This window comes from Triticum urartu, chromosome 7A (genome assembly GCF_056163025.1).
Source record: "Triticum urartu cultivar PI428250 chromosome 7A, HENAU_Tu73, whole genome shotgun sequence".
In the NCBI taxonomy this organism is placed as follows: Eukaryota; Viridiplantae; Streptophyta; class Magnoliopsida; order Poales; family Poaceae; genus Triticum; species Triticum urartu.
The window spans coordinates 437,966,616-437,978,775 of NC_141879.1; the positions used below are offsets into that span (position 1 = coordinate 437,966,616).

At 44.6% G+C, this 12,160-nt stretch overlaps 1 protein-coding gene across 1 annotated transcript; it reads right to left on the minus strand.

Moving 5' to 3' along the window:
• Nucleotides 1-3,177: 3,177 nt before the first annotated feature.
• Nucleotides 3,178-5,514, minus strand: LOC147959865 (uncharacterized). Its single transcript, XM_087532969.1, has 6 exons — nucleotides 5,498-5,514; nucleotides 5,329-5,389; nucleotides 5,144-5,208; nucleotides 4,580-5,075; nucleotides 3,914-4,190; nucleotides 3,178-3,833 (listed from the first exon to the last, which is right to left on the minus strand). The coding sequence occupies exons 1-6, from the start codon at nucleotides 5,512-5,514 to the stop codon at nucleotides 3,178-3,180; spliced, it is 1,572 nt and encodes a 523-aa protein (XP_087389095.1).
• Nucleotides 5,515-12,160: the final 6,646 nt, after the last annotated feature.

Consider the following 12,160-nt stretch of genomic DNA (forward strand, 5'->3'; position numbering starts at 1 on the left):
CTTGGGCGATATAATCCAGAATAGAGAGGCAACTGGCCGGGTTGCGAAGTGGGCAATTGAGCTTGGTCCCCATGGTTTGAAGTATACACCCCGAACGGCCATTAAATCTCAGGCGCTTGTGGACTTCATCAATGATTGGACCGAGTTACAGGCACCAGAAGACAAACCAGATAATACATACTGGACCATTCACTTTGATGGATCCAGGCAGCTGGAAGGCTCGGGGGCTGGAGTTGTCCTCACTTCCCCTCGAGGAGATAAGATTTGTTATGTTCTCCGCTTAATGTTTCCTTGTACTAACAATGCAGCGGAGTACGAGGCCTTGGTCCACGGCCTTCGTGTAGCTAAGGAAATGAACTTAAGCCGGGTTCGATGCTTTGGAGATTCTGATCTGGTGGCTCAGCAAGTTTCTGGTACTTGGGATTCTAAGGACCCGCTCATGGCGGCTTATAGGCGCGAGGTGGATATTGTGGCAGGTCACTTTAAGGGTTATCAGGTGGAGCACATCGACCGGCGCAAGAACGAAGCAGTAGATGCTCTAAGTCGGCTGGGATCTCAGCGTAAGCCGGTACCACCTAATACCTTTCTAGATATCTTGCATAACCCATCTGTAAAGTTGCCTACAAAGGAGGATTTAGCTGTTCCTGATCCGGAGGCCCAGTTGGTAGCTGTTTTGCATGCCACTCCGGATTGGACGGTTCCATATTTGGCGTATCTGAACCGGGGCGAATTACCAGAAGATGAACTTTTCGCCAGGGAGATAGTCCAGCGGTCCAAGTCTATGGTTGTTCACAATGGTGAGTTGCACCGCTCTAGCGTTTCAGGCGTATTCCAACGTTGTGTTTCTCCTGAAGAAGGACAAGAGATTCTACGGGAAATCCATGAAGGGGATTGTGGTCACCATGCCGGCTCAAAGTCCTTGGTTGCTAAGGCTTTCCGACACGGGTTCTACTGGTTGACAGCTCATTCTGATGCGGAAGACTTGGTAAAGCGGTGTGACGCTTGTCAGAAATTTTCACGTCGAGCTCATGTTCCTGCTCAGGAGTTACGCATGATCCCCATCACTTGGCCATTTGCTACTTGGGGGCTTGATATGGTTGGACCCTTTAAGCGTTCTAAGGACAAGAAGACCCACCTGTTGGTGGCGGTTGACAAGTTCACCAAATGGGTTGAAGCGGAGCCCGTCAGTAAATGTGATGCAGCCACGGTGGTTCAATTTCTCAAAAAGATTATTTTCCTTTTCGGCTTTCCACATAGCATCATCACAGATAATGGTACGAACCTTTCTAAAGGTGAGATGGAGGAGTTCTGCCAACGAGAGCACATCCGGCTTGATGTAGCGTCCGTGGCTCACCCCCAGTCTAATGGTCAAGTTGAGAGGGCGAATCAAGAAATCCTGAAGGGTATCAAGCCTCGGCTCATGGTCCCTTTGAAGCGGACGCCGGGTTGTTGGGTGGAAGAACTACCATCTGTGTTATGGAGCATAAATACCACCCCAAACCGATCTACGGGATATACACCCTTTTTCCTGGTCTATGGGGCTGAGGCTGTCCTCCCAAGTGATATTCGTCACGACTCGCCCCGGGTCGTGAATTATGTTGAAGCGGATAACAAGCAAGCACGCCAAGAGGCGCTGGACCTGTTAGATGAGAAGCGAGACATGGCTTTGGCTCGGTCGGCGGTTTATCAACAAGAGTTGTGGCGTTATAACAGCCGTCGGGTTAAGACAAGAACCTTTCAAGAAGGCGATTTGGTACTTCGGCTCATTCAAGACCAGACTGATATGCACAAGTTATCCCCGCCTTGGGAAGGGCCTTTTGTGGTCAGCAAAAATCTACACAACGGATCATACTACCTCATTGACGTCCGAGAAGACTCACGCAGCTCTGAGGAGGAGACCCGGCGGCCATGGAACATAGCTCTCCTACGGCCTTATTACACTTGAAGCCACAGGCTTTTCATATGTACATATTTCAACAATGTATATATTATGATCAATATAATAAACCGGCATCCTTGCTATCAAGCAGGGCCTCCGCCGTTTTTCCTTCAAATATCTGTTAACTTGGGGGCTTCCTATTTAAACATAGGTGTATTCACCAAAGAGAACATGGCATTACTACCCTCTTGATGCGGCTATCACGTCACAGCAAAGCTTGGGAGCTTCACACCCAAGGGGCCAAAGAGAGTCTTGTTGCTATGCACAACTCAAACATAGGCACACATTGAGCACAGCTCACAAAGTTACTTGGGGGCTCTTTGCGTCAAATACCAAAGAGTTTGAAAGGACCCTTGTAGCTGGGTATCGACCCACGGCTTGGAAGCCTGGTGTATTCACCTAAAACCCCGGGTTAACCTGCCTTCATCAAGTAAGCCACTCCTATCCAGGTAATCCTAGCACGACCCGTCGAACGTTTGACAGTTACTCTCATTGAGACCCTGAACTTGTCAAAGTTAAAACGATGATTGGTTAGTTGGAGGGCCATCTTAAAAGGCTTTGTCAAAATGGTTTAACTCAGTGGCCTGGCAGCCCATGAAAAGCCTCGATTTGGGCCTGGCAGCCCTTGAAAAGCCTCGACTATGGTTTTTTGTTTGCTTTTTGCCAAGTTTTTGTTTTTCGTGAGGTCTACGTTAAACTGGAGTTTTTTAACCCGGCATGGCTTATGGATCTTCTGTTAAACTATACAATTAAAGGTAATCCGGCATCCTTCAAAACCAGTCTGGCTTTGACACTTTGTCTCCAGCAATCGGCCGGTGTTCATCACAACCTGGTTCTACATCATATATATATATATACCAACATGGCATGGTGGAAGTTGGGTTTTCACCCTTCTTCAAATCACAATTGGTAAACCAACAGCAATGTTTTATATCACAGGTATGATTTATTATTGCTGCAACCATAATTTCTTACCAAGTTGTGTTGGGTATTTTGACTCGTCCGGTGGTAAACCGCCTGGACAGATTTTCCTTATGCAGACACAGGGATTGCATAATATTGTAAAAATACATAAGCCAGTACTGAAATTCTCATGACAAATCAACGCAAAGTGTATCCCAGTGCACGATGGCAACGGATCAAAGTACTTTCACTAGCCTATTACAAGGCGCTTGAAGGCCCAAAATATGGTATTTCCAGCAGAACAAGGTTTATGGAGCATCACTCTGATTGCCGGATCAAGTCTCATTACCATGTTGATGCGAAGTTGATGGGTCATCTGGCGTCGGCTCAGCCTCCTCCTCCCCACCTAGCGGCTGGAAGTTTGTAGTGGTCCAGTCAATCCGGGTTAAGGCCTGAAAGATAGCTTCTTCACTGATAAGTTCTGACGGATCAATGTCAGGGGCATAAGTGTGCTTACGGATTCCTGGAATAAGATTTTGCGCCTCCGGAATGACAGGGTTAATCCGTTTGTTGTTGGCATCATAATAAGACCGGTGAACCGTCAAGTTAGCATCTTCTGCCAGCTGACTCACCAGAGGACGCATTTCGCTTGTCACTCTTTTAAGGGCTGCATCATCAAAATCTGCTCCTTTTTCTTGTGTGCTTGGAAAGCCTTTGGCAAGGTCAACCGGATCCAAGTCAGCTATCCACGCTTTGGCTCGGGTAAGTGCCAATAAAGCGCCGGCCCTGGCAGTAGATCGCTTCACCTCTTCTAGTTGTGCTGGTACCATGGATAGCCTTTCCAGAGTGTCATTGATCAGTGTTGGGGCCGGATTGTCATAGGATGCTGCGCAGATAACCCGTTGAGCACCGGTGTATAGTTGTTCAAGAAGAGTATATGCTGCTTTCAGCTTCATCCGTACATCTGAGCCCAGATGAGTAATGCGGCTACCTGCAACGGTTTAAGAATTTCATATTTCAACCGGCACCTTACAAGATGGATATTTCAGATACCTGGCTAGGAGTACTTACCAAATACGGCGGAGGTCATGGCGTTCACTTGACGCTTCAACCCAGAAAGTTCTTCTGCCACCGGTTTAAGAGCAGATTCGGCATTTTCAGCCCGTTTTAGCAATGTACCCTTCTCAGTGTCCCAGTTGGCACGTTCCGTCTTGAATTCTTCCTTCAGACGTTCTATGGAAGTTAAAGCGGCTCGAAGTTCATCTTTGGCTTTGGAAGATTCTTCTTGATGAGATTTGACACTCTCTTGAAGATCAGCAATCTGTGTCCGTTGATGGTTTATGTCAGCCTGCCAAAATCAAGAGGAGCATTTCAATATTTTATCAAAAGTCCCAAGCATACAACTAGTTCTACACTTGGCACTTGGGGGCTAATGTGGATTAATTCTTTCTTACTGCTTATTCACAGTCCCAAGGATTCATACAAGCTTCAATCCTGGCACTTGGGGGCTAATGCAGATTAATTCTTTCTTACTGCTTATTCAAAGTCCCAAGGATTCATACAAGTTTCAATCCTGGCACTTGGGGGCTAATGTGTGTTTGTTCAAAAAACTTAAAAGTCAACAATGTGCAGTTTGGAAATTCAAAGTCCCGGGTTTTTTTTACAAACCAAACCGACCCTTGGGGGCTACAGGATACAAGGCAGTGAAAATACAAAGATAAGGAGGAAAATGTTTACCTCATAACGTTCCTTCATCAGATTTACCAAGTCAGCTTCATTGTCTCGGCTTGTATAAAGCCGGTTCAAGAATCCGGAATGAAGATCCTGGGCAGAAAGATTAGCATATTTTGACATATCAGTTTCCATCTTCTTCTTGCCCATTGAAATAAACTCATCCTTGGCGGTATGTTTTGCCAAGATAACTGGATCGCCCGGAGTGGTATAAGCAGTGCCAGTAATGATAACGTCATCGTCCTTAGCTGGGCTTGGCGGATTAGCACTTGACTTCAGTGGATCAGCAACCGGGCTTGCAGGTATAGCATGTGGACTGGAGGTATTCTCATGTATGGCCGGATCAGCTTCCAGCGGATCAGCATTGAGGGTTGGCTCTGGCGGAACAAGATCATCCATGAGATTATCAAGATTTTGATCAAGATTTTCAGGAGCTTTCTCCGGTTCAACTTCACTGGTAGGGGTACTGGTCTTGGCCTTCTTACTCAAACGAGCTTGAGCACTAATATTAAAACAAGGATTAGCATGATCAATTGAGTTATGAAAGAGAAGGGAAGAATACACACTTACCCAGGGACGGTTTTCAGTGGAGGCAGTTGAGTGGTTGATGAGCCGCCAGACGAATTAGAAGATGCCTGATAAATTGAATCAGATGAATTGAGAGGGCATTGGAAGAAACCTTTCAAAAGATAAACGTTTTTCAGGAGAACAAGCAACCTCTGGACGACGTTTCCGGTTTGGGGTATGAGGTAAACTGGAAGAAGTGACCTGTTGACCACTGTGTCGGGTTGTGCGACGCCCTTCAGTTTGTTGTGTCTTCAAAGAAAGTTTTTGAGCAACAGGGTGAGAGCATTTCACTTTCCGAACTGCATGGCGAAATCGTTGAACCAGCACAAGTTCTGAGTCAGAAGAAAGACAAATTACCTCAACATGATCTGCATGGCTGGCCTCCGCATCATCCTGGGAATAATCATTATCAGTAAAAATATATGGATAGAAGACAAGGGAGTCAAACTTTACCTCTTCAGCCGAGTCATTGACATCTTCTGGCGGTTCCGAAGACTCAGCAGTTTTTTTTGGCAGCTTTCTTGATGACCTTGGTCTTACCACGAGGAGCCTTAGCTACTTTGTCTTGAGATTTCCTTTTCCAAAAGGAGCTACTGGCCTATAGGATTGCACAAAAGGATTATTATAGCAGTGTCAAAGTGGAGAAGGATCAGGAAAAGTACAAGGTTAAAATCTTTACCGCTGGCAGTTTGTTGGAGGCATAAAAAGGACGCAGGCCAATTCGAGTACATACGGTGAGCGGTGCGTCAAGTATTTTCTTTACACTTTCACTGACTTCATCGTCAGTCAGTTCTATTTCATTAAACCGTTGTGGATCATTGGTGTTGCCGGTATATTCAAACATCAATCTGGGCCGGCAGCTTAAAGGAAGAATGCACCATGAAATCTAGCAACGGACGAGATCAACACCAGTTAAACCGTTGGCAAGGAGAGCCCGGAGTTTGGCGAGTTGAGGTGCATAGGCTTGTCGATCTTTGGCAGGCAATCTCTGAGGCAAAGGGTGATTATTGCTGAGCCGGTGCGGACGGTAGCCCGGTAAAAGATTCTCTTCAGCAGGGGCAGTATTCTGACAGTAGAACCAGGTTTGGTTCCAGTCTATTGAATGGCTGTGAAGTTTGGCGTGAGGAAAATCAACTTCTTTCCTCTTTTGGATCGACACACCGCCAAGTTCAGTATTGGGTCCATCAGAAAATTCCGTCTGGCGGTTTAAGTGAAAGAGATCTAGAAAAAGGTCGACAGTTGGTTCTTCTTGCAGGTAAACCTCGCAGAACACTTGGAAATTGCATATGTTGGACACCGAATTTGGTCCAATATCTTGAGGATGAAGTTGGAGCCTGGCAAGAACATCCCAGAAAATTTTTGATCCGGGAGGACTGAAACCTCGAGCTAAATGTTGCAAGAATACAATCACTTCTCCATCTTGAGGTTCAGGGGGGCACTTAGGGCCAGGAACTCGCCAATGGAGGACATTTTTTGAAGCTAAAGCGCCGGTGGTGACATATTCATTAATTTGTGTTTTGGTGATCCGATACGGAACCCAGTTGCAAGCAGAAAATTGCTTCGTCATCTTACAAAGTCTGTAAAAGGAAAATGGACGGTTTACGATTGGCGGTTCGTATATGTTTATCAAATATTAAACCGGCAATTCAAGGTATACGTATGAAGTGAACCGGGCATGGCTGTTCAAAGTCTAGATGGCGGTTTAAGAGAGGGCTAATGACATACGACGGATTATCAACACTAAAGGATAAACCGCCCTTTGGAAGCAGAACCCCAAACGGAAAATTTGTTAAGTGTTGCGGAAACAAGTTTCATAAGATGGTGATATAATTTTGGATCTACCGTTATTCAAGAGACAAATTTTTTTGACTGTACAATGGTGTTAAACAGAACAGACAGGATTCAGATAAGGATTTATACAGGAACAGTAAGATGCTGTAGTATGGCAGATTAAAGCTACAGATCCGGTCGCAAGGGGAAGTTATCAGGTTTATCTAGATTCAGTACGATGCTAAAGGGAAAAGCAGAGGAAGGGCCGATGAACACTGACGAACACCGAAGAAGTTTCGAAACCCTAATACAGATTCAACAAATAACGGGAAGGAGTATGTACCAGGGACACGCAACGGCGGAGTATCTTCAGAGATCTGGTACGAACAGGGTGATGCAGCGGCCTGGTTGGTGCGGACTGGAAGATCAACGACGACGGCGGCGGCGATACTTGAGGTCTTCGGGTCGCGAGGAGGAAGACGATGCGGTTTGGAAAGAGGGGAAATGGAAGGCGCCCCGGTCTTATTTATAAGGAAGTGGGGAAAAACAGCAGGCGCAAAAATCGAGGAGTCGGAAGCAGCAAAAGAGGATGCAGCTGTCGCCTCGATCTTCGGGAATTAATTAAAGAGAAAGGAATCTTTATAAAAAAATTATACAGGGATGACGTCGCAATGATTTACTACAGTAACAGAAGATGACGTCATGGCGATTCACCAAAGTTCACAGGGAAAAGACAATATGGCGGTTTACGAGAATTGCCAGAAATTCAAGGATTGAAGACTGACATGAACAGGTTCAAATCAATCTGGGGCCTAATGTTGAGGATATAACCTCTAAGGGTAAACCGCCCAGGAGGGGCCGGTTCACCTTCAGCTATACTGAAGCCTAAGGAAACCCAGAAGATGGTGCTTTACGGATGAAGCTTAGAGGCCCAGAGCCCGCAGGCGATTTAGGGCCCATAATAGTAAACCGCCATGATTGTATAAACTTGCATTGTAAGAAAGGAAAGAAGAGACCGAGGCAGACACTTGTATGAGCCAGCCTCGGGACTCTGTAGACCGGCCGGGGTCCTCCTGAGTATATAAGGGGGTGACCCGGCGGCGGTTTAGGGACAGAGAACAACTCGAAGCCAGACAAAGCGGATTCGCTCCCTGGCCTTCGAAACCCCAGCAATACCAATCACAACTAGACGTAGGCTTTTACCTTCATCGAAGGGGCCGAACTAGTATAAAACTCTCGTGTCCCCTTGTCCTGTTTAACCCCTTCAAGCTAACCCGTAGCGATGGCTCCACGACTAAGTCCTTTCATGAGGACATCTGCCGTGACAATTCCACGACACCCCCCCCCCTTCCTTTCTCCCATGAGAGGGAAAGGCAGGAGGGACTAGCCCTCCACCTTTTCCTTCCCTAGGGCTCGCCAAACAAGGGAGGGGCGCACCAGCCCCCTTGTGGGCTGGTCTGTCCCCTCCTTTAGCCCATAAGGCCCATATCTTGTCGGGGGGTGCCCGGAACCCCTTCCGGTGACCCGATTCCTTCCCGGTACGTCCTGAAACACTTCCAGTGTCCAAATACCATTGTCCTATATATCAATCTTTACCTCTCGACCATTTAGAGACTCCTCGTCATGTCCGTGATCTCATCCAGGACTCCGAACAACATTCGGCCACCAAAACATATAACTCATATAACACTATATCGTCAATGAATGTTAAGAGTGCGGACCCTATGGGCTAGAGAACTATGTAGACACGACCGAGACACCTCTCTGGTCAATAATCAATAGCAGAACCTGGATGCCCATATTGGCTCCTACATATTCTACGAAGATCTTTATCAGTTGAACTGTTATGACAACATACATAATTCCCTTTGTCCATCGGTATGTTACTTGCCTGAGATTCGATCGTGGTATCTTCATACCTAGTTCAATCTCGTTACCAGCAAGTCTCTTTACTCATTCCGTAATACATCACCTCGTGACTAACTCCTTAGTCATTTTCTTGCAAACTTATGATGTGTATTACCGAGATGGCCCAGAGATACTCTCCGATACTCGGAGTGACAAATCCTAATCTCGATCTATGCCAACTCAACAAACACCTTCGGAGGTACCCATAGAGAATCTTTATGATCACCCAGTTATGTTGTGACATTTGATAGCACATAAGGTATTCCTCAGGTATCCGGGAGTTGCATAATCTCATAGTCTAAGGAATAAGTATTTGACATGAAGAAAGCAATAAAAATAAACTAAACGATCGTTATGCTAAGCTAACGGATGGGTCTTGTCCATCACATCATTCTCCTAATGTTGTGATCCTATTATCAAATGACAACACATGTCTATGGTTAGGAAACCTTAACCATATTTGATCAACGAGCTAGACTAGTAGAGGCTTACTAGGGACATGGTATTTGTTTATGTATGCACACATGTATTTAAGTTTTCCGATAATACAATTCTAGCATGAATAATAAACCTTTATCATGAATCAGGAAATATAATATAAAATAACAAATTTATTATTGCCTCTAGGGCATATTTCCTTTAGTCTCCCACTTGCACTAGAGTCAATAATCTAGTTCACATCACCATGTGATTTAACACCCATAGTTCACATCGCCATGTGACCAACACCCAAAGAGTTTATTAGACTTAATAATCTAGTACACATCGCCATGTGATTAACACCCAAAGAGTATTACGAAGTGATCATGTTTTGCTTGTGAGGGAATTTTAGTCAATGGGTATATCACATTCAGATCCGTACGTATTTTTGCAAATTTCTATGTCTACAAAGCTCTGTATGGAGCTACTCTAGCTAATTGCTCCCACTTTCAATATGTATCCAGATTGAGACTCAAAGTCTTCCGAATCGGCGTCAAAGCTTGCATCGACGTAACCCTTTACGACGAACTCTTTATTACCTCCATAATCGAGAAATATCTGCTTAGTCCTCTTAGGTAACTAAGGATAATTTTGACCATTGTCCAGTGATCTACTCCTGGATCACTATTGTACCCCCTTGCCAAACTGATGGCAAGGTACACAATAGGTTTGATACACAACATGGCATACTTTATGGAACCTATTGTTGAGGCATAGGAAATGACTTTCATTCTCTCTCCATCTTCTGCTGTGATCGGGTGTTGAGTCTTACTCAACTTCACACCTTGCAACACAGGCAAGAACCATTTCTTTGACTAATCCATTTTGAACTTCTTCAAAATCTTGTCAAGGTATGTGCTTTGTGAAAGTCCTATTAAGCGTCTCGATCTATCCCTATAGATCTTGATGCGCAATATATAAGTGGCTTATGATACGTCTCCAACGTATCTATAATTTTGTATTGTTCCATGCTATTATATTATCTGTTTTGGATGTTTTATGTGCATTAATATGCTATTTCATATTATTTTTGGGACTAACCTATTAACCTAGAGCCCAGTGCCAGTTTCTGTTTTTTCCTTGTTTTTGAGTTTCGCAGAAAAGGAATACCAAACGGAGTCCAAACGGAATAAAACATTCGCGATGATTTTTCTTGGACCAGAAGACACCCATGAGACTTGGAGTGCAAGTCAGAAGAGCCACGAGGCGGCCACAAGGGTGGAGGGCGCGCCTAGGGGGGTAGGGCGCGCCCCCTACCTTGTGGGCCCCTTGGTGACCCACTGACCTAGATCTTCCTCCTATATATTCATATATATTCCCAAACCACCAGAGGCATCCATGAAAACACTTTTCCATCGCCGCAACCTTCTGATCCCATGAGATCCCATCTAGGGGCCTTTTCCGACATCCTGCCGGAGGGGGATTCGATCACGGAGGGCTTCTACATCAACTCTATTTCCCTTCCGATGAAGTGTGAGTAGTTTACCACAGACCTATGGGTCCATAGCTAGTAGCTAGATGGCTTCTTCTCTCTCTCTTTGATTCTCAATACCATGTTCTCCTCAATGTTCTCGGAGATCTATCCGATGTAATTTTCTTTTGCGGTGTGTTTGTCGAGATCCGATGAATTGTGGATTTATGATCGGCTTATCTATGAATATTATTTGAATCTTCTCTGAATTCTTTTATGCATGATTTGGTATCTTTGTAATTCTCTTTGAACTGCCGGTTTGGTTTGGCCAACTAGATTGGTTTTTCTTGCAATGGGAGAAGTGCTTAGCTTTGGGTTCAATCTTGCGGTGTCCTTTCCTAGTGACTGTAGGGGCAGCAAGGCGCATATTGTATTGTTGCCATCGAGGATAAAAAGATGGGGTTTACATCATAATGCTTGAGTTTATTCCTCTACATCATGTCATCTTACTTATTGTATTACTCTGTTCTTCATGAACTTAATACTCTAGATGCAGGCAGGAATCGGTCAATGTGTGGAGTAATAGTAGTAGATGCAGAATTGTTTCATTCTACTTGACACGAACATGATGCCTATATTTCATAATCATTGCCTTAGATATCATCATAACTTTTCACTTTTCTATCAATTGCTCGACAATAATTTGTTCACCCACCATGTTATTTGCTATCTTGAGAGAAGCCTCTAGTCAAACCTATGGCCCCCGGGTCTATTTTCCATCATATTAGTTTCTGATCTACTATTTTGCAATCTTTAACTTTCCGATCTATAAACCAAAAAAACCAAAAATATTCACTTTATCTTTTGTTTAGTTTCATCTATCTCTATCAGATCTCACTTTTGCAAGTGACTATGAAGGGATTGACAACCCCTTTATCGCGTTGGGTGCAAGTTGTTTGATTGTTTGTGCAGGTATTGGTGATTTGTGCGTTGTCTCCTACTGGATTGATACCTAGGTTCTCTAACTGACGGAAATACTTATCTCTACTTTGCTGCATCATCCTTTCCTCTTCAAGTGAAAAACCAACGCAAGCTCAAGAAGTAGCAGGAAGAATTTCTGGCACCGTTGCCGGGAGATCTACGCCAAGTCAAGACATACCGAGTACCCATCATAAAACTCTCATCTCTTGCATTACATTATTCGCCATTTGCCTCTTGCTTTCCTCTCCCCCACTTCTAAAACGATTTTCTAAAAGATTTGCCCTTTTTCTTTGTCCTCCTTTCGTTTGTCTTTTCGTTTGCCCTTATGTCTTTCTTGGTTTGTTTGCTCGTATAATTGTGTGTTTATTGAAAATCAGAAGCAAAGTTTTTATGGATCCTCATCCACTCGCTAATCTTTTTAAGAGATCCAATTATGATGAACCAATTGCTAGTGAGTTGAGTGCACTAGA